At 41.8% G+C, this 27,988-nt stretch overlaps 1 protein-coding gene across 1 annotated transcript; it reads left to right on the top strand.

The window, feature by feature from the left end:
• Positions 1–74: 74 nt before the first annotated feature.
• On the top strand, positions 75–27,876 carry SEC13 (SEC13 homolog, nuclear pore and COPII coat complex component; the record flags this gene model as incomplete). Its single annotated transcript, XM_032841643.1, has 7 exons — positions 75–313; positions 2,980–3,131; positions 3,728–3,861; positions 17,355–17,488; positions 17,932–18,055; positions 18,935–19,081; positions 27,430–27,876. Coding segments are annotated over 7 exons (1,044 nt in total), but the record flags the coding sequence as incomplete, so codon positions are not given.
• Between the last annotated feature and the right edge of the window lie 112 nt (positions 27,877–27,988).

Below are 27,988 nucleotides of genomic sequence, written 5' to 3'. Positions count from 1 at the left end.
CCCTTTCAGAATGACATTCCTGTCAGAGAAATGGAATTTGGAGATGCTAGCTTGTTGCCTGAAAATGTTGCTGCTTTGGGGTTAGATTATTATCAGGTAAACTCTGGTCCATACTAGATTCTGTCCTGGTGACTACGCCACCCCACCTCACCCACCCTCCCAGCCTGCAGTCTTCTCAAGCTGTCCTCCCTTTGCAGCACGATGCCCAGATGGACTACTATGGCACCCGCCTAGCAACCTGCTCATCAGACAGGTCTGTCAAAATCTTCGATGTACGAAATGGAGGACAGATCCTCATTGCCGACCTCAGGGGGTGAGTCCAGCCAAGTCTGGGTGAGGTCTCAGAATGATTGGGCTTCTCAGACCCAGATCAGAGGAGCTCCACAGTGCATTTAGCAGAGAGGACACCCCTCCCACCCCCGCCAGTCCCAGCCAAGCAGCTGTCCTCAGCATACATTCCAGGCTGATGGATCCAGGAATGAATCCTAACTTTGCTTCCCAAAAACCCACCAGAAGACCTTGAGTAAGGGTCAGTCTACGTAGCTCTCAAAGGCTTTATCTGCTAACCCTCAAAATAGGCAGTTGCTGCCTCCTCCCAGGTAGAGCCTGTTCACAGCATGCTTTCGGTAGCTATTGCTACTTTTAAAAGTGGGAAAGAACTTTTTCGTTGTTGTTGTTTTTAAAGATCTTATTTTTTTATTCAACAGACAGAGATTACAAGTAGACAGAGGCAGGCGGGGGGTGGGGGGTGCAGGTTCCCCGCTGAGCAGAGAGCCCGATGCGGGGCTCAATCCCAGGACCCTGGGATCATGCCCTGAGCCGGAGGCAGAGGCTTAACCCACTGAGCCACCCAGGCACCCATTGTTTTTTTTTTAAGTTTAGCCGACCTGATCTAAAGTGTTACTAAAGGCAGTAATATAAGAATGATGTTAATGTAATCAAAGGAAGAATAATATTAATGTAAGAATGCATTAGTAATTACATAAGTCCTATAATTTTGCCTATTTGCGTGCCCACAGCAGATATTCAGTGAATATTTACAAATGTTTTATTTCCCCTCTCCTTACCAAGATTCTTGAGATCCTGGCTCATTTTTATGGCTACACCTGTACTGTTTTCCCTCAGTCCACTGCCTTCCAGATAAATAGGAGTTCTTAACCTGGAATCCACAGATTTCCAACGGTTCTGTGGTTAGAATTCAGGGGCTGGTGAACTAGGGCTGAGAAAAAAAATCACTTCTTTATTATCAGTGACTCAGATATTTAGCATTTCTTTCAATGATGGATGTAGGCTAGAAGCCACAGTAGTATTCAGAGCATCTGTAACTTTGTTACCAGTAGAAGACACAGCTATCTTCATATCACATTCCACTTCTAGCTGTCTCAAAATAGCACTTAGGCTTATCACTACTTTGAAATGAGAGTGGTTATTGGACCTGCCACTAGAGTTTGTTAGTTAATGTGCTAACAGAAGTACATGTGTCCCTGTATAATAAATCCATCTTTAACATTTTATCAGTGTATTTCATTATAATTGGGTTTCCTTTATAATCCTAGCTGTGTGTGTTGTATCCATTATTCTGGGTAGGGACCAAAGCCTTCAGCAGACTGCATAGGAGAAATTATGAACCCTGATGAGTAGGAGCTCAGTACAAATTAACTGAATTAAGGCATAACTAAGTAGCCACTTAGGGAAAGGGGTATAGAAGTTCCCGTCTTCCTGAATGTCAAAAATGGAGTGACTAAGGGGTCAAATACTGCTTTCCCTGGCTGTGCAGAGAGCTGCCTGCTGCTGGCACTGGTAGAGGTGGTCATATCCCCTGTCACTCGGTGCTTTCAGTCCTGTTTTTCTTACACTGAAAAGATGTGCAATATTAGAGGGATAAAATTCACACCCCCCTTCTTTCTTTCTTTCTTTTCTTTTTTTTTTTTTTTTTTTTTTTGTTTTGGCTCAGTTAAAACTATGCTAGTTATAGGACATTTTCATCTCCTCACAGTTTCCTTTGTGGCTCCTTTGTGAGGCCTAGGAATTGTCCCAGCCAGAGGGAGACAGACACTTTGCGTGTGTGCAGCCCTGGGTTGGAGGAGTGAACAGGGAACAGCAATACCAGCTGACAGGCATGAATGTTTTTTTTCTTTTCTTGTGCCCAGCACTGTTCCAGGCTTTTTACCTGAGTTATCACCTATACTTCCCCTCCTGAGCACACCAAAAACGTTTCTGATATTTCCATTAGGAAACTAAGCCATAGGAAGGACATGGCCCTTGCCTAAAGTCAAAAAGCTAGAGTGAATGGGGAGTGAGGGTGAATGAGCCTGGGCTGTCACCCCTCTGCCGTGTCACTTCTTGTGTACTTGGTGCCCAGCCCTTGCCTGGACCTGAGAGGTGGCCCCAGTACTGAGACCAGCACCAGGTACATGCTCAAATAAAACTCCAGGTGAATGCATAAAGATCAGAAGAGCGGAGGAGAGGCATGCCCTTGAACAAATTAAAAGAATAGTGGCAAATATGAAACAGATAGTGCTTGCTCAAAAAGTTAACCATCTGGAAGGATAAGTAGCGATTCACTCTACAAATACTTCCTGAGCACTTGGGGCAAACCCTGAATTGATCGGTGCACAGATGAATGAATAGTCTGAGAGGCTTTTCCTGAGGATGGCCGATGTAGGTGGTTCTGGCTGCAGCGTGGGTCAAGGTGGAGAGGGTTCTGTCTGGTCGGGACAGAGAGGCTGACTTGGAGTCCTGAATTGTTTTCAAAGGCTCTGGGACCTCTGGGCCTCAGGATCTTCAGTGCCCAACAAAGGTCCCTTTTGGCAGTGACTTCATATAGCTCTCCCTTAAGAAATCCTCAGGCAGCTCTGTCCCGAGATACCATATTTGCCTACCAAGAAAGCCATTCACTTTGGTGCAAAGTAGTGGGTGGCAGAGCACTGTAGGTTCCTGTGACCCATCTGACCAGCCTCTGACCCTCTCCCCTTGTAGTCACGAGGGTCCTGTGTGGCAAGTGGCCTGGGCCCACCCCATGTATGGCAACATCCTGGCATCCTGCTCCTATGACCGGAAAGTCATTATCTGGAAGGAGGAGAATGGCACCTGGGAGAAGACGCATGAGCACACAGGACACGACTCCTCAGGTACAGTGAGTGTGGTAGGGGCAGTTGGATGGGGCTTTGTACCCTGGCTGACGCTCCCATGCCCTTTCCCTTGTGATGCTCCTTGTTTGTCCCTTGGGTTTGGTTGGCTTTTCTGCTGTCTGTCCACAGCAGACATAAGGCCCTAAGACCTAAAGCAAGTCTAAAGCAAAATAAGAAAAGGAAAAAAACAATGCAGTGAGGTTTTTTTGTGTGTTTTTTTTTTAATTTTATTTATTTTATGTACTGGCCTTTATTCTTAGATTATTGTCTACTTTTTTTCCTAGTTTTAGTAATTTATTTTTATTAACATATGATGTGATACTGGTTTCAGGTATGTATTATGATTCACTATTTCTATCCATTACCCATGCTCATCACAGTAAGCATACTATTGGTCCCCTTTGTCTGTTTCACCTCACCCTACTTTTTGTTAAGGTAGGCTGTAGTTTACGAAATTACGATATTTGTAGGTGATGGGTTTTTAGAATCTTCTTATCTTCCTCCTAGTGGTCCCTGCAATTTTACTTTAAAAATATAGTAAAACAGTAAACCTGGGAAATCAAAGTCTGCTAACTATGCCTCCCTCCTTCCTGCAGTAAACTCCGTGTGCTGGGCCCCCCATGACTATGGCCTAATACTAGCCTGCGGGAGCTCAGATGGGGCCATCTCCCTGCTGACATACACCGGGGAGGGCCAGTGGGAAGTGAAGAAAATCAACAATGCTCACACAGTAAGTCCAAACCTTGCCTGTGTGTGGAGAGTAGCTCTGCTGCCTTGCTGTGTGTCTCCTGGAGACTCCCTAGAGAGGTAGGCAGGAATAGCATCACTGCTGTGCAGGGGACTCGGGAGGGAGTGATGCTCAGACATGCTTGGAGGGTCAGTTTCAAGCCTCTTTAGCTCTGAAGCCAGACAGACACTGCATGCAGGGAGACCTCCTCATTCAGCCCAGGGCAGGGAATTGGCACAGGTTCCTCCTTGAAGGTGCCCAAGTCGGAGAGGGTCAGGGCCTTAGCAAGGTGGCAGCAGCAGCCTGTGTCCCTGCTACCTTTGCTATGGGCATCTCAAGTTGACATGCTTGCAGTGGTCATTGGGCCCCCCAGAACTGAGTGGTGTTATAAATAAAGGGCATCATAGGAATACAGTCCCTTGCACTTATAGTCATTAGATGTTGAAATAGTCAAGAAAGCACCATGGATGGTGCGGGAATATCTCACAGTACTTGAGCCCCCACTGTGTGTCATGTAATCCTCACCAATGTCTATAAATGAAAGAAGAAAGTATGAAATGTACAGACTTGCAAGGTAAGTAGTCCTGTTTCCGTTTTATGATGAGACAGATGAGGTTCAGAAAAAGTAAATGACTTAGATAAGGTCCTGTACCGGCGTTAGAATTCAGAATCTGTGTGCTTTCTCACTGGACAACACTTCCAGCTTTGATGGCCCCAAATACTTCTGAAACCTACCCAGATGGAAACTTAGTAGCTCCCAAGCTTGACACTATACTTGTGAATTTCTCAAATTCAGGGGATCCACTCAGATTCCCATCTGCTGACTAACTTGCAAAAGTGAATAGGCAGAGAGGCTTCTGGGAAGATTCTGGGGAATGGCATCACAGCTTTTCAGTCTTTCCTCATCTCCATAAAAACCAGCAGAGCAGCTGGATAGCACAACCAAAACCTCAGAAACATTTACAGCAAAACTAGGTAACAAGATATCTCCACAGACTCCAAAATAGAAGCAGAGAGGAATAAACCTGCAACAACCACAAGATTGCATTGTAATGGTATCTGAGCAGGAGGGAGCAACAGGGTGCCTTCTAACAGACTTGAGAAGGGGAGTACTGCCGAAATAGCCAGCGAGGCGTCACTGGAAAGCATAGCTGGCCAGTGTTTCGTTTTGTTAGGTTTTTACTTATCTATCAGAGAGAGAGAGAGGCAGGCAGAGGGAGAAGCAGGCTCCCTGCTGAGCAAAGGGCCCAATGCGGGACTCGATCCCAGGACCCTGAGATCATGACTGAGCTGAAGGCTGATGCTTAACCAGCCGAGCCACCCAGGTGTCCCATAGCCGGCCAGTTTTAAGAACAGCAGCTGAAACTAGGAAAAGTTTGGGGGTTTCTTTTGTTTTTAACCTTTTTTTTTTTTTAATACACAATTGACTTACATAAAATTCACGCTTTTTAAAGTATACAATTCTGTAGGGTTTAGTATATTCACAAAGTTATGCAACTATCAACTGCTCATTTTCAGAACTTTTTCAACAGCCCAAAAAGAATCCTCATTAGCAGTCACTCTCTATCTTACCGCCTACCTATGCAGCTACTAATTTACTTTCTGTCTGTATGGATTTGTCTATTCAGGACATTTCCTCTGAGTGAGATCCTATAACACAGGCATACCTTAGAGGTGTTGTGGGTTTGGTTCCAGACCACTGAAAATGAAGGGAGTCAGAGGAATTTTTTGGTTTCCCAGTGCATATAAAAGTTACATTTACCCGTTTTGTAGTCTTATAGTCATAGAGTCTTATAGTCTCTTAAGTGCAGTAATAGCATTGGGTCTAAAAAATAGTGTACATGCCTTAATTAAAATTTACGTTATTGCTGAAAAATACCAAGAATTATCTGAGTGGTCATCGACTTATAATAAATACTGTTTTGCTGGCGGAGGGTCTTGCCTCAGTGTTTGGCTGCTGACTGATCGTGCAGTGGTAATTTCTTAAAATAAGACGGTACTGAGGTTTCCCACATCAGTTGACTCTTCCTTTCACAATTTCTCTGTAGCATACAATGCTGTTTGATAGCATTTTACCCGCGCTAGTACTTTCAGAATGGGAGTCAGTCCTCCCAAACCCTGCTGCTGCTTTGTTGACTGAAATGTATGTCAGATTTTAAATCTTTTGTTGTCATTCAACAGTCTTTGCAGCATCTTTAGCAGGAGTAGATTGCATCTCAAGAAACCACTTTCTTTGCTCGTTGATGAGAAGCCGTTGCTCATCTTGTCACAGTTTGATCATGAGATCGCAGCAGTTCGGGCACATCTTCAGGCTCCACTTCTAATTCTGGTCCCTTTTGCACCCCATCCACAGTTACTTATTTCATCCCCTGAAGTCTTGAACCCTTTGGGAGACTTCCATGAGGGTGTGTTCTTAATGGCATCTGGAATGGCGAATCCTTTCCAGAAGGTTTCACTTTACTTTGCCCAGATCCATCAGAGGAATCACTATGGCAGTTATAACCATATTATAATAAAACAAATAATAAGATTTAAGAGTAGAAATTACTCCTTAATCCATGGAAATTGCTGAGTGCATGTCATGTTAGCTGACATGAAAATGACATTAACCTCGTACATCTCCATCAGAGCTCTTGGGTGACCAAGAGGTGCATTGTCCACGAGCAGTAACAGTTTAAAGGAATCTTTGAGCAGGTCTCAACAGTGGCCTTAAAATATTCAGTAAACCACATTGTAAACAGATGTGCGCCATTGAGGCTTCGTTGTTCCGTTTATAGAGCACAGGCAGAGTAGATACAGCATAATTATTATTTTTTTTAAGATTTTATTTATTTATTTGACAGAGATCACAAGTAGGCAGAGAGGCAGGTGGAGGGGGTCAGTGGGGGAAGGCTCCCTGCTGAGCAGAGAGCCCGATGTGGGGCTCAATCCCAGGACTCTGGGATCATAACCTGAGCCAAAGGCAGAGGCTTAACCCTCTAAGCCACCCAGGCGCCCCGATATAGCATAATTCTTAAGGGCCCTAGGATTTTATGCATGGTAAATGAGCACTGGCTTCAACTTCACGTCGCCAGCTGCATTAGTCCCTAACAAGAGAGTCAGTCTGTCCTTTGAAGCTTTAAAGTCAGGCAAGTTGTAGATGGCATCTTCCACTAGAAGTCTGTTTCATTTATGTTGAAAGTCTGTTGTTTAGTGCAGCCGCCTTCATTCATGATCTCACCAGATCTCCTGGAGCACTTGCTGCAGCTTCTGCACCAGTACTGGCTGCTTCACTTGCTCTTTTCTGTCACGGAGACGGCTTCTCTCCTTCACCCTCATGAACCACCTCTGCCAGCTTCACACTTCTCTTCTGCAGCTTCCGCACTTCTCTTTGCCTTCACAGAATGACAGAGTTAGGACCTTGCTCTCCTTAGCTCTAAGAGAATGTTGTGGCTGGTAGTATCTTCTCTCCAGACCTCTAAAAAACCTCCATATCAGCATTCAGGTTGTTAGACTTTCTTATCATTTGTGTGTTCACTGGAATAGCGCTTTTCATTTCCCTCAAGAACTTTTCCTTTGCATTCACAACTTGGCTGTTCGATGCAAGAGGCCTAGCTTTTTTGGTCTGTCTCAGCTTATGACATATCTTTCTCGCTAAGCTAAATCATTTCTAGCTTTTGATTTAAAGTGAGAGATGTGGTACTCTTCCTTTTACTTGAACACTTAGAGCCCATTGTAGGGTTATTAATTGGCCTAATTTCAATATTGTGTTTTAGGGAATAGGGAGACCGAAGGAGAGGGCAAGAGATGGGGGAACAGTCAGTCAGTGGAGCAGTCAGAACACACACATTTATCAAATAAACTTGCCATTTTATATGAGCATAATTTATGGCAGCCCAAGACAATTGCACTAGTAACATCAAAGATTGCTGATCACCATATAATGAATATAATCATGAAAAAACTTGAAATATTGTGAGAATTAACAAAATGTGGCAGAGTCAAAGTAAGCAAATGCTGTTGGGAAAATGGCATCAATAGACATGTTTGATACAGCGTTGCCACACCTTCAGTCTGTAAAAGAGTAACCGAAGTTCGATGAAGTGAAGCACACTTGAATGAAGTATGCCTGTATATGGCCTTTTGTGACTGGCTTCTTTCACTTAACATGTTTTCAGGCTTCATGTTGTAGTATGTATTAGTACTTTATACATTTTTATGGCTGTATGGTAGTCTAGCTTGTGAATTTACATATTTTGTTGAGCCATTTATAAGTTAATGGACATCTTCAGACATTATGAATAATGCTGCTATGAAGATTCATGTATTTTTCTGAGTATATGTTTGTTTGTTTTTTAAGATTTTATTCATTTGTTTATTTGACAGAGAGAGACAGCAAGAGAGCGAACACAAGCAGGGGGAAGGGAACACAAACAGGGGAAGTGGGAGAGGGAGAAGCAGGCTACCCGCAGAGCAGGGAGCCTGATGTGGGGCTCGATCCTGGGACCCTGGGATCCTGACCTGAGCCAAAGGCAGATGCTTAACAACTGAGCCACCCCGGCGCCCCTGTGACCGTATGTTTTTCATTTTCTTGGGTATATACCTTGGAGTGGAATTACTAAGTCAGGGACGCCTGGGTGGTTCATTCAGTTAAGAATCTGCTTTGGGCTCAGGTCATGATCTCAAGGTCCTGGGATCAAGCCCCACATTAGGGTCCCCATTCAGCAGAGGATCTGCTTCTCCCTCTTCTTCTGCCTCCTCCCCCCGTTCATGCTCTCTCTCTCTCTCTCTTTTAAATAAATAAATAAAATCTTTAAAAAAAAAAAATACTAAGTCAGATGGAAAGCCTCTAACTTTTTGAGGTACCACTAAACTTTTCCAAGTTAACTATACCATTCCACATGGCTTCCAGCAATGTATAAGGGTTTCAATTTCTCCACATCCTTGCCAACTCTTAACATCTTTTTTTGTTGTTGTTCTAGCCATTCAGGTATTTGTGAAGTGGTACTTCATTGTGGCTTCAATTTTTACATTTCTTTAATGACTAATGTTGGGCACATTTTCACATGCTTACTGGCTATCTGTATTATATTTGAAGAACTCACCAGGAGGGGTTTTGTACTATATTATACCAGGTGAGTGCAAGCTGCCCAGCCTAAGAAGGATTAAAGGGTCTTGTAGAGATCTGACCCTCATAACCTGCTAAGTCTCGCTTCCACAACAGGGCCTCTTGTGAGGAGATACTGGGAGTGAAATCAACATGGAGTAGGAAGGAGACACAGAAAAAGGAAAGAGAATATAGACCAAAGTCAGGGAGGGGAACAGAGCCAAGAAATCCTGAAAGCAAGTTGTCACATTTGTCAACAAATACATTAACAAAAACTTCTTACCTTAAAAGGCATTATTGAACCTCACTTTGTCAGGAAAACTAATTTCAAATAAAAGTAACAGAAGAGGGCACCTGGGTGGCTCAGTTGGTTAAGCGACTGCCTTCGGCTCGGGTCATGATCCCGGAGTCCTGGGATCAAGTCCCGCATCAGGCTCCCAGCTCCGTGGGGAATCTGCTTCTCCCTCTAACCTTCTCCCATCTCATGTTCTCTCTCACTGTCTCTCTCTCACATAAATAAATAAAATCTTTAAAAAAAAAAAAAAAAAGAAAGGTAACAGAAGAGTATTTGAGGTGAAATCACATAAAGTTTGACTTACAAAAAAAGGAAGAGAATATAGAAACTGGTTTAGAGGCTGGTGGGCAGCAGGTTACTTCAAAAGTTTTTAATTTAAGAGGGGATGAAGTAATCAGGCTATTAAAATATTTGAGTAATTTACACTCTTCTCAGTGTATATAACGTACATTAGAAATTTTTAGGAGCTTTAACCTTAACCAGATTCCTTAGTTTTCTGAAGGTTTTAAAGATATTTCTTAGGGGGAAAAAATTGTCCAGAAGTGGGATGGGGAATGGGTGAAATAGACAGTGGGGATTAGGAAGTGCATGATGAGCACTGGGTGATGTATGGAAGTGCTGAAACACTCTGTCATATACCTGAAACTAAATATAATACTATATGTTAACTAACTAGAATTAAAAACTTAAAATTAGAAAAAAGAATACACAGAATAACATCTTGAGAAGTAGTGAAAGAAGACTTGCCCACAAAACAGAACCAGCTGTACCCACTATTTGAAATGAAGCTAAGAAACCTTTTTTAAATATTACAAGATGTGAAAAAAATACCTTAAGTCAAAATTAGGAAAACTCCAAAATGAGGTGACAGAATTTAGGAAAGAATTAGGAATAAAAAATCATTTCAGAAATAAAGACTAAATTAGAAGGAATATAAGAACAAATAAATACAACAGATAATGCCTCAAGAGAAATAAGTTGTAAAAAGAGGAGTTTGTTTGTTTTTTAAGATTTTATTTGAGAGAGCATAAGCAGGGGGAGAGGGAGAAGCAGACTCCCCACTGAGCAGGGAGCCCAACATGGTGCTTAATCCCAGGACTCTGGCTGGGATCATGTCCTGAGCTGAAGGCAGTTGCTTAAGTGACTGAGCCACCCAGGCAACTCTGGAAAGAGGAAATTTTTTAAAATCCAGAAAATAAAGATATGTAAAGAGTTTGAGAAAATGAAGACAGGCAAAGAAGAAACATGAATATGAGGAATTCCTGAAAAATAAATGCTAAAAACTAAAGAAAACTATCTAAAATTATAAAACAATATTATTTGAAACTGCATTTTGAGAGAGCATGCCCTGCACTTAATATCAACCCAGAAGGGGGCCTGGCTGGCTCAGTAGAGCATGTGACTCTTGATCTCAGGTTCATGAGTTCGAGCCTCGTGTTGGGCTTGGAGCCTACTTCAGAAATAGAATAACTAAATATATGTGTGTGTGTATATATATATATATATATTTTTTTTTTTTTAACCCAGAATCGCCAGCAGAAAAGACATAATTTTAATTACCGGCCTTAAAACAAAATTCTTCGGTCATCTAGGGGAAAAAAACCATGTGACTTATAAGGGAAACAATATTAGACTTTCATCAGACTTCTCAACAGCAATGATCCATGCATAGAAAAAGAACAAATTCACAATACTCAAGGAAAATGTGTGGGCCAAGGATATATAACTAGCAAAACTGACTTTCAAGTTCACACAAAAGATCATAGCAGCTTTAAAACCCAAACTGGAAATTAATCTACATTTTTATCAGCAAGTGAATGGATCACATTGTGGTTTGTCCATAGTATAGAAATGCTCTTGGCAATGAAAAGAAATGACTACTGATACACATAAGAAGGAGGAATTTTAAAATAATTATACAGAGTAAAAAAATCAGACCAAAAGCACCTATTATGAATTCCAATTCTCTAAAATTCTAGAAAAAGCAAACTGTAGTGACAGCAGATCAGCTAAGTTTGGGGTAAAGCAGGGCCAGAGGAGGGATCAGGAACGGGACTAGAGGAAACTTCAGGAGTGATGGATATGTTTATTTTTTGTTTGATTTTCATTAAAATATTTTTATCACCTCTATTTTTTTATTGAGGTATGATTGACATACATTCATTCAGATATATAAGTAACAACTCAGTATTTATATCCATTGCAAAATGATCAGCACAATAAGTCTAGTTAACCTCTGTCACTGTGTACAGTTACCCAAAAGAAGTTTTTCCTTGTAATAAGGACTTTTAAGATGTGCTCTCCTAGCAGCTTTCAGATAGGCAATATAGTTTTAACTGTAGTCACCAAGCTGTATATCACACCCCTGTGACTTTTTTGATACCTGAAGTTTGTATCTTTTGACTCCTTTTACTCATTTATCCCACCCCTCGCCCCCCACCTCCAGCAACTACCTGTCTGTTCTTTATGTCTAAAAGCATGGAGTTTTTTCTGTTCGTCCTTTTTAAGATTCCACAAATAAGTGAGATCATACGGTATTTGTCTTTCTCAACTTATTTCATTTAGCATAATGCCCTTAAGGTCCATCCATGTTGAGGTGCCAGAGTAGCTCAGTTGGTTAAGTGTCTGCCTTGGGATCCATCAGAATCCAGGGTCCTGGGATCGAGTCCTGCATTGGGCTCGAGTCCTGCATTGGGCTCCCTGCTTAGCAAGGTGGCTGCTTCTCCTTATCCCTTTGCCCCACCCCCTTGCTCGTGCATGCACATGCACGTGCGTGTTTTCTCTCTCTCTCTCTCCCTCCCTCCCTCCCTCTCTCCCCCTCTCTTTTTCTATCTCAGATAAAATCTTTGGAAAAGGGGTGTCCATGTTGTTGCAGATGGCACAATTTCATTATTTGTGGTTGAATAATATTCCTGTGTGTGTGTGTGTATCACATTTTCTTTTTTTATTCTTCCATCGGTGGGCACTTAGGTTGCTTCCATGTCTTAGCTATTATAAATAATGTCCAGGGAACATAGGGGTGCAGATACTGAATTAGTGTTTTTATTTTCTTTGGATAAATACCCAGGAGTGGAATTGCTGGATCATTTGGTGTATCTATTCTTAATTTTTTGAGGAAGCTCCATACTGTTTTCCATAATGGCTGTACCAGTTTACACTCCCACCAGCAGTTCGTGAGGGTTCCCTTTTTTCCCCATATACTCAGCAACACTTGTTATTTCTTGTCTTTTTGATACCATCATTCTGACGGGTGTGAGGTGATAGCTTATTGTGGTTTTGATGTGCATTTGGTTAGTGACGCTGAGCATCTTTTCATGTGTCTGTTCATCATCAGTATGTCTTTGGGAAAATGTGTATTCAGGCCCTTTGCCCATTTTTTTTTTAAGATTTTATTTATTTGTCAGAGAGAGTGTACAAGCAGGGGGAATGGGAGGTAGAGGGAGAAGCAGGCTCCGTGCTAAGCAAGGAGCCCCAGTGTGGAACTTGATCCCAGGACCCTGGGATCATGACCTGAGCCAGAGGCAGACGCTTAACCAACTGAGCCACCCAGACATCCACCTCTCCCCATTTTTAATCAGATGATTTATTTGGGGGTTGAGTTGCCAGAGTTCTTCAGGGTAATGTTGGCCCCACAGAATGAATTTGGAAGAATTCATTCCTTTTTTTTATTTTTGGAATAGTTTGAGAAGGCAGGTGTTCATTCTTTAAATGCTTGGTAGAGAGTCACCTGAGTGGAGCATGCAGCTCTTGATCTCGGGGTTGTGAGTTTGAACCCCACATTGGGTGTAGACGTTACTTAAAATCTTTTTTTAAATAAAAAAAATAAGTGTTAGGTAGAATTCACCCATGAAGCCATCTAGTCCTGGACTTTTGTTGAAGTCTTTTGATTACCAGTTCAATTTCATTACTAGTAACTGGTCTATTCAGATTTTCTGTTTCTTCATTCAGTTTTGGAACACAGTATGTTTCTAGGAATTCATTTCTTTAGGTGGTTGAATTTGTTGGCATGTAACTTTTCATAGTAGTCTCATAATCCTGTGTTTTTCCATGGTGTAGGTTGTGATTTCTCCATTTTCATTTTTTATTTGATTTGAGTCCTGCCTTGATGAGTCTGGCCAAAGATTTATCAATTTTTTTTGTCTTTTGGAAGACAGCGCTCTTTCACTGATCTTTTGTCTTGTTTCAGTCTCTGTTTCTTTTCTGATATTTATTATTTCCTTCTTTGTACTACTTTTGGGCTTTGTTGTTCTTTTTCTAGTTCTTTCAGATGTAAGGTTAGATTGAGGTTTTTCTTGTTTCTCGAGGTAGACCTGTATCACAATAAATTTCCCTCTTAGAATTCCTTTTGCTGTATCCCACAGATTGTGAACCATTGTGTTTCCATTTTCATTTTTCACCAGGTATCTTTATTTCTTCTTTGATTTCTTCATTGACCCATTGGTTGGTTAGTAGCATGTTGTTTAGTCTCCATGTATTTATATTTTTTCAACTTTTAAAAATTAATCCCTTTATCATGATGTAATGCCCTTTTTTGTCTCTTCTTATAGTCTTTGTTTTAAAGTCTATTCTTAGGGTGCCTGGGTGGCTCAGTCAGTTAAGCACCCAACTCTTGATCAGCTCATGTCTTGATCTCAGGGTCGTGAGTTCAAGCCCCACATTGGGCTCCTCACTGTGCATGGAGCTTTAAAAAAAAAAATCTACTCTGTCTGACCTAACCACTGCTACCCCCCAGCTTTCCCCCCCCATTTGCATGGAATATCTTATTCCAATTCCTTTAGTTTGTCTTTATGTGTCTTTAGGTGTGAAGTGAATCTCTTCTAGGCAGCATATAGATGGGTCTTGTTTTTTCATCCAGTCACCCTTTGTCTTTTGACTGGAGCATTTAAACCATTTACATTTAAAATAATTATTGACAGTATGTACTTAATGCCATTTTTATTAATTGTTCTCTGACTGCTTTATAGTTCCTTTCTGTTCCTTTTTTCATTTTTTTTATGGTTTGATGACTTTCTTTAGTGGTATCCTTGCTTTATGATTACTGGGAGGCTTACCTTTATTTATAACATATTTATAACAGTCTCTTTGAAGTTGATAATAACTTCTGTATGAATGCATTTTTACTCTCCACCCACATTTTACTTTTCTGAGGTCAAATTTTGCGTCTTTTATCTTGTGTATCTTAACTAATTATTGTAGTTGAAGTTGTTTTGTTTTTTGTTTTTTAAAGATCTTATTTATTCATTTGATAGAGACACAGTGAGAGAAGAAACACAGGTAGGGGGAGTGGGAGAGGAAGAAGTAGATTTCCTGCCAAGCAGGGAGCCCAATGCGGGCTCAGTCCCAGAACCCTGGGATCATGACCTGAGCCAAAGGCAGACGCCTAACAACTGAGCTACCCAGGCACCCCAGTTATAGCTGTTTTTACCACTTTTGTCTTCTGACCTTCAGCTTGATGTGTGATTGATCCAATACCTTTACTTTATATTTACCTTAATTGGTAAGTTTTTGACTTCCATGTGTTTTCTTTTTACTAACAAGCCCTTTCTTTTCAATTTACAGATGACCTTTTAGCATTTCTTATAAGGCAAACTTTAGTGGTCATGAGTTCCATTAGTGTTTGCTTGTCTGGAAAACTCTCCAATTCTGAATAACTTCCCTCAATAGAGTACTCTTGGCTGGAAGTTTTTTCTTTTAGCACCTTGAGACATGTTTGTTATCGTGATTGTAGTGGTAGTTTCACAGGGTATACCTAGGTGTGTCAGAGCCCATCATATTTTGTAGTTTATGAGCAGTGAATGTTAGTAATGCCTCAAAGCTGTTCTTAGAAATTTAATTTTGGAGTAGGAAGAACATAGTCTGTTACTGCTCTGCAGGAATTCAAGGACTGTTGTTTCCATTAGCCATTCCTGAGGTATCTGCTAGATAATAAGCTTCAGACAACAAAATTACTAGGAAGATATCAAATACAGTTAACTGTAGAGAACTAAGACTAAATGAGGGTTATAAGGCAGAGTATAGGATGTACTGGCCATATGCCCTGTTAAGGTAGCAGACCACTGATCAAAAAGTAGGCACAGCACACTGGATGGCCCAGTTGGTTAGCATCAAGAGTCTTGATTTTCAGTTCAGGTCATGATCTCAGGGTGGTGAGATTGAGCCCTACATAGGGCTCTGTGCTCAGCAGAGTCTGCTTGAGATTCTCTCTCTCACTCTTGCCCCACTTGCATGTACTAAATAAATAAATAAAATAAGTGTGTGTGTATGTGTGTGTGTGTGTGTAACACCCTCAAGATACGTAATTCTTGAGGAAGTGGCTAACCTTAGGTCTGAGGCCGAATATGTACAAGATGAGCCTGGAACATTTTGTCATATCCAGCAGAAATGATCAAAGACATACTTTCACATACCAGCGTTATTGAAGGAGCCAGTTTGAACACACACTGCAGTTTAGGTGTCAGAAATTTTTAATGAAAATAATTGCAGTGAACTGAAATCCAACAAATAACTTAAATCCATGAGTTCATAGTGATACGTAAGAGAGTGGATCAGGGGCACCTGGGTGGCTCAGTCAGTTAAGCATCTGCCTTCAGCTCAGGTCCTGTTCCCAGGGTCTTGGGATCAAGCCCCGCGTTGGGCTCTCTGCTCAGTAGGGTGTCTGCTTCCCCTCTCCCCTTCCCTTGGTTTGTGTTCTCTCTCACTTTCTCTCTCTCAAATAAATAAAATCTTTTAAAAAATAAAAGAATCAGGGGCGCCTGGGTGGCTCAGTGGCTTAAAGCCTCTGCCTTCGGCTCAGGTCATGATCCCAGGGTCCTGGGATCGAGCCCCACATCGGGCTCTCTGCTCAGCAGGGAGCCTGCTTCCTCCTCTCTCTGCCTACTTGTAATCGCTGTCTGTCAAATAAAAATCTTTAAAAAAAAAAAAAAAAAAAGAATCAGTCATCCTTAAAGAATGGCAGGGAACCAGTTCATAAAATGTGAAGCATTTATCCTGCCTTTCCTCCCTGACCTGTACCTATGGGGAGCCAAATATTAATGAGGGGAATTTCTGTCTAGATTATTATATATAATAATGAAGAAATGAATGCAATATCACCATTTTGTAATGTCAAGTGACTTAAAAGAGGCGTAAATTGTTGACAGGTGCTATCAACATAAAAAGACAACCTGAGGGACGCCTGGGTGGCTCAGTTGGTTGCACGACTGCCTTTGGCTCAGGTCATGGTCCCGGAGTCCCGGGATCAAGTCCCACATCGGGCTCTCAGCTCCACGGGGAGTCTGCTTCTCTCTCTGACCTTCTCCTTGCTCATGTTCTCTCTCAAATAAATAAAATCTTTTAAAAATAAATAAATAAATAAAAATAAATAAAAAGACAACCTGACATTATTTGCCACCCAGTGAAAAAATACTTTATTGCCTGTAATCTTAACAAAGGGGTCAGACTTGAGTCTGTTCCAGTCTGGGATCCAGCTGACAATTTTCAGGAACTCAAAGGAATTCAGAGGTCTGAGTATGAAGTAGCAAATCAGCCTGAGAGTCTGTAGGTCAGAGACTGGTCTTTCTTCAACAAAAAAAATTGTAAGGGGGGAAAAAAAAACAGAGGGGGAATCTATAAATAATGAGATGTAAAAAGACTTAAAACAGTTGAAATGGCAAGACTAAACTGTAGTACCTAAGGATGCATATTTGGGTGACAAAACTATAGAGAAAAAGGAAGGAATGAGAAGTCAGGAAAATAGTACCGAGGAGGAAGGGCTGTGATTCAGGTGGGACATGATGACAAGCCTTCTTGGGTAAGTAGCAACTTGATAATCTTGAACCGGTAGTGGTTACAGGAGTGCTTTAGAGTAATTCATTAAACTTTGCCTCCCTTCATGTTTAAAAATGTTCTGTTTCTTAAATTCCTGGGAGTCCCTAACTCCTACTTTAAACATATATTGCTGAAAAATACATGCAGTGGTAGGACTCCTTGAAGAGCTAAGCCTTAATTCATCAAAACAGCTGTCCTACATAATCCTGTCCCAGGACTTGAAGGGGATATACACTGCAGCTTTGGGTCTGCAGAAGCAGTGCTCTGTCGCAAGGCAAAAGGGCAGTCACCCCCACCCCCTCTTTACAGATTGGGTGCAATGCCGTCAGTTGGGCCCCTGCTGTTGTACCTGGAAGCTTAATAGACCAGCCATCAGGGCAGAAGCCCAACTACATCAAGAAGTTTGCATCAGGCGGCTGTGACAACCTCATCAAACTGTGGAAGTAAGTGGGGTTGCTGGACTTATGCCCAAGGGGACACTTCTTACCTACTACCTACCCTACTACCTACCCTACTACCTACTGTGACTCAGCCACAGTTCCCAAGAAACAGGATCACCTTTTCCCATCCTGCCCATAGAATACTGTTTTTAGTATGTCAGAGGACACCCTTTAAAAACAACTTGGCCTTGCTCAAACACTTTAATTCTTCACCTAATTCCCAGCCGCCGGAGCCATTGGCTGTGGGGGAACAGAGCATTTCTTAGAAGAGTCTTTTATAGCTGGGGAACTGAGTAAAAATCTTCAAGGTTAATGAATGAAATCAGAAAGATGGAATAGCTTTTTGGCGCCTGCAGAGCCCACAGGGAGGGGGTACAGTGGAGGTGTGGGAAACACAGCTGGGCTGCTACCTACTGCTGCATTCTCCCTTTTGTCTCTCCCATTAGGGAGGAGGAGGACGGCCAGTGGAAGGAGGAACAGAAGCTAGAAGCGCACAGTGACTGGGTTCGAGATGTGGCGTGGGCCCCCTCCATTGGCCTGCCCACCAGCACCATCGCCAGTTGCTCCCAGGTCAGCTCAGATCCATGAGAGCCTTCCGTGTTGTATAATCTCTTAGTAAGTCCCATCAAACCTTACAGTCCCCCTAAGGTAAAGTCTAAAAAGGTAAGAGCAGGGCAACAGGCACCTTGGGACCAGTGCAAGTAGGAGAGTGCTTTAGAGGTAGGTCATCCTATGCCGAAGGCTTGATCAGAAGGCACAAGGGGGTTGCCTCTACCGAGCCATGAGGTAGGCCAAACTCAGGACCAATTTCCCCTCCTCAGTATTACGTACCTGGGGATTAGAGCTACCCAGGTGCATCCTGAGAGTGTTCCCAAGCAGGGACCAGGAGCAGTCAGAAGTTCTAGGATCTTGGGCTTACCTACCTATTCACTCTTCACAGACAGATCACAAAGGAAAGACCAAGGACAAGCCTTTACTTCTATGCTAACCCCACCACAGACAAAGGTTAGCCAGGCTTCATTTGAATCTGTTAAGTTTGGTTCTGAATTTGAGAAAGACTTTTTCAACATGTCTCCTCTTGTTCTCTATCTTTGGTTTATAGACAGCTATACCTATTTGGTTGAGAAAATCAGAGCCAGAGGGACCCCAAAACAAGGAGGTAACTTGGCAGACATGAGGCAAACCCAGAGAAAATTTTAGAGTTAGCAATATGAGCACGAGAACCTGGGAGACTCGATCCATGTGAAATGTGCTCCTGGGGTAAAGGGATAATGCTGGGCTAGAAATTGGCTATCAGAGCTATCCACACCTAAGAGTGCTTTGGCGGTGTGTTGGGCTGAATCCCTCACCCCATTCCTGCATAAGTCCAATATGGCTTTAGATGGAGAGGATATCCCCAGCTCAAGATCCCTGCCTTACCTGCCCTTATTCTAGCCTGTCTTTTCCCAGGATGGTCGTGTGTTCATCTGGACTTGTGATGACACCTCAGGCAATACATGGTCACCCAAACTGTTGCACAAGTTCAATGACGTTGTGTGGCATGTGAGCTGGTCCATCACAGCCAACATCCTGGCTGTCTCGGGCGGAGACAATAAGGTACACTCCATTTCCATGATGTGGTGGACAAGGCCCTGTTTGTGTTTACTGTGCCCACTTCTAGTGCAGTTGGATTCTCCATGTAATGACAGGCTTGGAAGGAGCCTTAATGAGGACAGTGTTTTGAGCACATCCCATAATTACATCATTAAATCTTAATCCCCCACCCCCAGCCCCAAGGTCGTCTGTCCCCCTTTTACAAATAGGAACAAACCTTTTCAATGCTTAGCTGTTCTTCTGCCATTTACTTCAGTGTAAAAATAACATACTCATCTGTCATCATTTTCTAGCACACTTCTCAGACTTTAGTATTAAACTTGTTAACACACGGATTGCCAAGCCCACCCCCAGAGCTTTTGAACCAGTGGCTCTGGGCGAATTTTTAGTTTTCACAAGCTCCTGGTCACTACAGATGCTCTGGTCTAGAGACCACACTTTGAGAACCACCATTCTCTTCCCCTATATCCTCTCACAGAAGCTACAGCAGCTTGGTCAAAACAACATCCATGTTCACATTATTATTATGACTACTACTGCTACTATTACTGTCATTTCATGTTGTAACATTATTACAGCACTGCTCCCTCTGTTTTTCTTACTTCCTAAGGTGTTCTTTTTCCAGTTTTATTGAAGTATAATAGACGCACATCAGAAGTTGAAAGTGTATAGCATAATGGTTTGACTTAGATACACTGTGAAATGATTAGCACAGTAAGTTTAGCATCCATCATTTCATATAGATACAGTAAAAGAGAAAGCAAAAAAAAAAGTTTTTCCTTGTGATGAGAACACTCAGGATTAGTCTCTCACGGTTTTCACATAGACCATACAGCAGTGTGAGCTATATCATCCTTACATCCCTAGTACCTCTGTATCTTACAACTATAGTTTGTACCTTTCGCCCCTCCACTCCCAAGTTCAGTAACCACAAACTGAACTCTTCTTTTGTGACTGGTTTTGGGTCTTTTATGGGTGTTTTGATTTTGTTTTTAGATTCTCCATATAACTGAGATCATATAGTATTGGTCCTTCTTTCTCTTAGCATAATGCCCTCAAAGTCCACCCACACTGTCACAAATGACAGAATTTCCTTACTTTTACATGGTTGAATAACATTCCATTGTATGTATGTACTGTGGCTTCTTTATCCATTCATCTATCAGTAGACAGGTTGTTTCCATGTCTTGGCTATTGTAAATAATGCTACAGCAAAATGAGGTGCAGATATTTTTCACGATAGTGTTTTTGTTTTCTTCAGATAAATACCCAGAAGTCAAATTACTGGCTCATATAGTTCTGTGTTTAATTCTGTTGAGGGTTCTCCATACTGTTTTCCATAGCAGCGGTACCAGTTCACAGTCCCACCATCCATGTGCAGGGGTTCCGTTTTCCCCACATCCTTGCCAGCACTTGTGTTTTTGTCTTTTTGACGATGGCCATTCTAACATGTGTGAGGTGATAGCTTACTGTGGTTTTGATTTGTGTTTCCCCAGTGACGAGTTATGTTGAGCATCTTTTTTTTTTTTTAAAGATTTTTATTTATTTATTTGACAGACAGAGATCACAAGTAGACAGAGAGGCAGGCAGAGAGAGAGGAGGAAGCAGGCTCCCTGCTGAGCAGAGAGCCCGATGCGGGGCTCGATCCCAGGATTCTGGGATCATGACCTGAGCCGAAGGCAGAGGCTTTAACCCACTGAGCCACCCAGGCGCACCCTGTTGAGCATCTTTTCACGTATCTATTGACCTTTGTAGATCTTTTTTGGAGAAATGTTCTAGTGCAATCTTTTGCCTGTTTTTTCATCCAATTATTTAGCTTTCTGGTATTGATTTTTAGGAGTTCTTTGGATATTTTGGATATTAACTCCTTATCTGATGTATGATCTACAAATATTTTTCCCAGTCTGTAGGTTGTCTTTTCACGTCGTTGTTTTGCTGTGCAGATGCTTTTTAGTTTAATGCTGTCCCACTTGTTTATATTTTGTTGTTTATGCTTTAGGTGTCACATCCAAAAAATCAAGACCCATGACAAAGAGCTTGTTTCTTGTATTTTCTTCTAGGAGTATCATGGTTTAATTCATTTCAGGTTAATTTTTGTGAGTGGTATAAGTAAGGGTCTAGTTTTATTCTTTTACATGCTAATACCCAGTTTCTCCACCACCATTTATTAAAGAGACTGTCCATTCTCCACTGAGTATTCTCAGATCCCCTGCCAATTATTAGTTAACCATATATGCTTGGGCTTATTTCTGGGCTTATGATTCTGTCCCATTGATCTATTTGTCTTTTTATGCCACTACCATACCGTTTTGATTACTATCACTTTGTAGCTTAAAAAAGTGTGATGCCTCCCACTTTGTTCTTTCTCAAGGTTGCTTTGGACATTTGGGGTCTTTTGTTCCATATAAATTTTAGGATTTTTTTTTTCTACTTTTGTAAAAAATGCCATTGGAATCTTGATAGGAATTACACTGAATCTATATATGGCTTTTGGTAGTATTGACATTTTAACAATGTTAATTCTTCTAATCTATGAACAAGATACCTTTTCATTTATTTATGCCTTCAGTTTCTTTCATCCCTGAGTTTTCAGAGTAGAGCTCTTTCACCTCCTTGGTTAAGCTCATTCGTAAGTATTTTGTTATTTTTGATGCTATTATAGGGATCATTTTCTTTTTTAGATAATTCATTCTGGGTGTATAGAAATGCTACTGATTTTTGTATGTTAATTTTGTATCCTGAAGCTTTATTTCAATCTAAGCTTTTTGATGAAACCTTTAGGATTTTCTGTATATAAAATCATGTCATTTATAGAGAAAATTTCAGTTTTTCCTTACCAGTTTTGATGCCTTTTTTTTCTTCTTGCCTGACTGCTCTGGCAAGGACTTCCAATACTGTGTTGAAAAGAATTAAGTTAGCTGTGGGCTTAGCATATATAGCCTTTAAGAGTTACCACGAACAGATGTTGAATGTTGTCACGTGCTTTCTCTGCATCTACTGAGATGAAGGATTCTTCTTTCACTATTGCGAGGCATCACATTGATTCATTTGCATATGTTGAATCATCCTTGCATTCCAGGTATGAATCCTGCTTGATCATGCCAAATGATCCTTTTAATATACTGCCAAATTCAGGTTGCGTCTTTATTCATCAGGGTTATTTGTCCATAGTTTTCTGTTATGGTAGTATCCTTTTCTGGCTTTGGTATTGGGGCAATGTTAGCCCAGTAAAGTGTGTGTGTTTCCATTTTGATTTTTTTTTTTTTTTTTTTAATATTTGGAGGATTGATATTAATTCCTTAAATGTTTGGTTAAATTCACTGTGAAGCCATCTGGTCCTGGGCTTTTTCATACTAGGAGATTTTTTGATTATTGGTTCATTCTCCTTACTATTTCAGAAACTTTTTAATTTTTACAAAAGTAAAATTTTTTATTCAGATTTTATTTCTTCCTGATTCAGTCCTTGATGTTCCAGGTTTCTAAGAGTTCTTCCATTTTTTTTTCTAGGTCCAAATGGTTGACATAGTTGTATCATAGTAACATCTTTTCTTTGTAGTGCTGTAATATTTGTAATATTGTCTCCTTTTTCATTTATAATTTTATTTTGGGTTCTGGTTTTTTGTTTTTAAGACTGATTTTCTTTTAAAGATTTTATTTATTTGACAGAGAGAGAGTTCACAAGTAGAGAGAGAGGAGGAAGCAGGCTCCCTGCCTAGCAGAGAGCCTGATGTGGGTCTCAATCCCAGGACCCTGAGATCATGACCTGAGCTGAAGGCAGAGGCTTAACCCACTGAGCCACCCAGGCAGCCCCAAGACTGATTTTATTGGAGGGGTAGAGAGCACAAGCACAAGTTGAGGGCAGGGGCAAAGGGAAATACAGGCTTCCCACTGAGCAGGGAGCCTGATGTGGGGCTTGATCCCGGGACTCCAGGATTATGACCTGAGCTGAAGGCAGATGCTTAACTGACTGAGCCACCCAGGCACCCCTGGGTCCTTTTTGTTGTTGTTAGTTTAGCCAAAGTTGTGTCAGTTTTATCTTGTCAAAGAACCAACTCCTTTGGTTAATTTTTTCTATTTTCCTGTTCTGCTTCATTTATTTCTGTTCTGATATTTATTTCCTTCCTTCTGCTTGGGTGGAGTTCATCCTTTTTCTAATTCCCCAAGGCATAGAGTTAGGTTATTTATTTGGTATAGGTCTTGCTTTTTTTTTTTTTTTTTTAAGATTTTATTTATTTGACAGAGATCACAAGTAGGCAGAGAGGGGGAAGCAGGCTCCCCGCTGAGCAGAGAGCCCAATGTGGGGCTCGATTCCAGGACCCTGGGATCATGACCTGAGCCTAAGGCAGAGGCTTAACCCACTGAGCCACCCAGGTACCCCCTAGGTCTTGCTTCTTAATGTAGGCATTTACTGCTATAAACTTCTAAGAACTGCTTTTGCTGCATCCTGTAAGTTTTGGTATATTGGGTTTCTATTTTCATTTCAAACTATTTCATTTCTTCTTTGTTTTGGTTGTTTTTTTGTTTTGTTTTAGTTTTTATTTATTTATTTATTTGACAGAGATCACAAGTAGGCAGATAGGCAGGCAGAGAGAGAGAAGAGGAAGCAGGCTCCCTGCTGAGCAGAGAGCCCAATGTGGGGCTCGATCCCAGGACCCTGGGATCATGACCTGGGCCGAAGGCAGAGGCTTTAAGCCACTGAGCCACCCAGGCGCCTTGTTTTGGTTGTTTAAGAGAGTATTTGATTTGCATGTATTTGTGAATTTCTCAGTTGCCTCTTCCTCTTGATTTCTAGTTTCATATGGTTATGGTTAGAGAAGATACTTAGTTTGTTTTTAATTTGCTAAGACTTGTTTTGTGGTGCACTTATGCACTTAATGTATATTCTGCTATCAGAAGGTTCTATGTATGTTGGGCCCATTTGGTCTATACTGTTGTTCAGACCCACTGTTTACAGTATTAAAGTCCCCAACTATTTTTTTGTTACTCTGTTTAGTTAGAATTGTTACATTTTCTTGATGTGTTTGACCTCTGTCTTTTTGCTATTTTTAGTCTATTTTGTGTGATAGAAGTATAGCTACCACTGCTTTCTTTGTGATTACCATTTGCTTGAAATGTCTCTCTCCATGCCTCCTTAGTTTCTGTTTGTCTTGAAGACCTAGGGAATCTCTTGTATGAAGCATATTGTTGGATCTTGGTTTTTGTATTCATTCATTCAGGCATTTGTTTTGAGTGGAGAGTTTTGCATTTGAAAAGTAAATAAGGCCTTATACATTTGCTATATTATCATTGTTTTCTGGTTGTTTTTTGATCCATTGTTAATTGTTTCTTCTCCTTTTTGTATGCTTTGACTTGTCATGTTCTTTTGTCTAATTACTACAGGTTTTTCCTTTATGGCTGTAGGACTTACACAAAACATCTTAACTTCAATAGAATTCCTAATCTTGACTCTTTTACTTCTCCTCCCCCTTACATGCTAGGTTAGTGATGTTACAATGTACATATTTTATAATGTGTAGCTAATAATAGGTACACTACATTAATAGCAGGTATGGTTATTTTTTACTACACGTTTTAACTTGTAAAGGAGTTGTAAGTGAATTACATACCACACTCACCATATTACAGAATCCAGCCTTACGTATTTATCATTACCAGTGAGTTTTTTACAACCCACCTTGTACAATGTTAAATTTCTACTCAAAGAACTCCCGGTAGCATTTCTTTTATGGCAGGTGAAATCTGTGATGGAGTTCCCTCAGGTTTTGTTTAAGAACGTCCATCTCGTCTTTTTTTTTTTTTTTTAAGATTTTTTTTTTTTTATTCATTTGACAGAGATGACAAGTAGGCAGAGAGAGGCAGGCAGAGAGAGGAGAAAGCAGGCTCCCCGCAGAGCAGAGAACCCAATGCGGGGCTCGATCCCAGGACACTGGGATCATGACCTGAGCCAAAGGCAGAGGCTTTAACCCACTGAGCCACCCAGGTGCCCCTCGTCTTTTTTTTTTTTTTTAAAGATTTTGTTTATTTGTCAGAGAGAGAGAGATCGATCACAAGTAGGCCGAGAGGCAGGCAGAGGCAGAGGGAGAAGCAGGCTCCCTGCCAAGCAAGGAGCCCGATATGGGACTCGATCCCAGGACGCCGGGATCATGACCTGAGCCGAAGGCAGCCGCTTAACCAACTGAGCCACCCAGGCGTCCCTCGTCTTCATTTCTGAAGGACACTTGCCTGGTATAGTAGTCTTGGTTGATGGGGTTTTTTCTTCCAGTATTTTGAACAGGTCATCCCATATTTTTTTTCCTGGACTTTGAAAAGCTTGTATTGAGAAATCTGTTCATAGTCTTATCTGGAGGTTCCCTTGTATGTAACTTTTTTCTCTAGCTGCATTTAAAATTCTTTGCTTTTGACAAAATAACGTGTGTTCGTAGCCCTGTTTCAGTTCAGTCTTTTTAGGGCCTCCTGGATCTAGAGGTCTCTCTCCCCATGTTTGGGAAGTTTTCAGGCATCATTGCTTGAAATATATTTTATGTCTCTTTATCATCTTCTGGAATTCTCCTAATGCAAAATATTGCTTCTTCTGATTATATCCCATTGCAGTCTTTACTATTTTTCTTCCTCTGAGCAATTTCCAATGTCTTCCAGGTTGCTCATTATTTCTTCTGCATGGTCCACTCTGCTTTTGAAGCTCTGCTACATTTTTCAGTTACTGTGTTTTTCAGTTCTAGGGCTTCTGGTGTTTTTTTGTTGTTGTTTTATTTGACAGAGATCACAAGCAGGCAGAGAGAGAAGGGGAAGCAGAGAACCCGATGTGGGTCTCAATCCCAGGACCCTGAGATCATGACCTGAGCCGAAGGCAGAGGCTTAACCCACTGAGTCACCCAGGGGCCCCTGTTTTGTTGTTTTTTAATGGTGTCTATTTTTGTTGAACCTAATTTCATTTAGTTATCTTACATATGCTTGTAGTTCACTAAACTGGAAGATTATTCTGAATTGTTTGTCCAACAGTTCACAGATCTTTATTTCTTTAGTCAGAGTTTTATTAGTTTCCTTTGGTGTTACATATTTCCATGGTTTTCTGTGATCCTCACGTGAGGCTGGAGGATGGGCTTCACTGTTGCCTGGATTCCCTGGTTAGGCTTCCTATACAGCCAGGACTGGGCTCTCTACTCAGCAACAGATGAGTCTCTGAGTCTTCACAGTCTTGATGGGGCAGCAGGACAGGACCCAGAGCCTACACAGCTTGTCCTTTAGAGACCCAAATTAGGCACGAGTAAAGACTAAATATCCTAGTTAGGTGAGGCCACCAGTTTTGCTCTGTAAACGGAAAGCCAACTGCTCTGCACTCTATTCTAGTGCCATGGGAAGCAGGGCTGTTGGGTGGGCTCTGCAGCTTCCTACATGCTCTGCTTCGATACATTTCCTGCCCTGGCACAGTGGGAAAAACTGTAGAGTCACATTTTTTCTGGTCTCTTGACTCAAGCCTGTTTCCTGGTGAAATAAGGTCACTGGCTTTTGCTGTGAGGATCACCAGCTCTGCCCACCCCCCATCTACCTTCTCTGCCTGCTAGAGTTGCAGGGTCCTGCAATTTCCAGGTGTTGTAGTGAGCCCTTGCTGTCAGGTGGGCCTGGGGGGCCATGCTCTTCAGCTAGCTGGACTAGGACTCAACTCTGCTACCTGGGCAGCCCAACTCTAGGGACCTCTCAAATTTACCTGAACGAGTTTTCTGAATGTGAGGCACCAAAGGCAGGTAGGGGGGCCGTGACTCGGCTTTTCTGCCTTGTCTGCTAATATCCCAGTGCCAGTTCCTGGAAACTCCCCACTTAGTCACGCTCAGATTCCCAAATGTTGAGCCCCAAAAATGTGCCTGTAGTCCCCATGGGGCAGAACCCAGAGTCTGGGCTCCCACAAAGTAGCAACTTAAAATGTTGGATAACTAGATTTCACCTCCGTGCTCTTCACCTTCTGAAGGAACCACAGGTTGGACATGGTGCTATCCTGGCTTGGGTGGCGGGCCATGCAGTTGGCACATAGACTTCCCACGAAGGCTTCTGGGACAGTATCTTGGTCTCGATGGCGGAGGGCGGTGCTTCAACCTCACTTGTTGTCTCTAGGATTCTCTCAGTGGTTTCCTGTTCATGAATAGTTGTTCTTCCTGTGAGGAGGGTCTAAGTCAGGAACACCCTTTATCACCATGTTGGTGAGGTCACTCTCCTTACTCTTTTCTTTCTTAATCTGTGGGGACTTTTGTTGACTCACAAGCTTGAGTCATAGCCTTTGATGCGGGACCTCATCCTTCGATGAGGATAGCAGAAGGAGGGGTGCAGACTTGTAACAGGCTCCGTGTGCTGGCTTGCAGGTGACCCTGTGGAAGGAGTCCGTTGACGGGCAGTGGGTGTGCATCAGTGATGTCAACAAGGGCCAGGGTTCCGTGTCGGCTTCCGTCACAGAGGGCCAGCAGAATGAGCAGTGACAGGCAAGGCCAAGCTCCCCACCTGCTGACTCCAGGACTGCCCTTTCCTGGACCACCTGACCAAATAGCTGGGAAGAACAGCTTCTACACGATTACTTTCCCAGGAGTAGTTACAAATGCAACCAGATTGATCATCTGCCTTAACATGATTTGAAATGGTTTGTAGTTTACTGTCCTGCTGAAAGCATTCATGTTATGAGGAAGAAGCTACAAATGATCTTTAAATCTATTGTTTTAAAATATTTTTGGCCATTTTTACATACCTTTTGGGTTCAGGCATTATTTGGGGGGTTTTATTTCCATAATAGTTAAATAAATTCATATTGCTTATAATTCTTCCTGCATTACCCTAACCCTTCCCTAAAAAGCTTATATTCATTTGTGTGGCAACATCAGTCTACCAGAACAACGTTCGCCAAGACCCCAGTCCCTGTAGCATCGTGCA

Source organism: Lontra canadensis, unplaced genomic scaffold (genome assembly GCF_010015895.1).
Source record: "Lontra canadensis isolate GAN:19392208 unplaced genomic scaffold, GSC_riverotter_1.0 scaffold124, whole genome shotgun sequence".
In the NCBI taxonomy this organism is placed as follows: domain Eukaryota; kingdom Metazoa; phylum Chordata; class Mammalia; order Carnivora; family Mustelidae; genus Lontra; species Lontra canadensis.
This window is presented reverse-complemented; position numbering and strand designations above follow the sequence as displayed.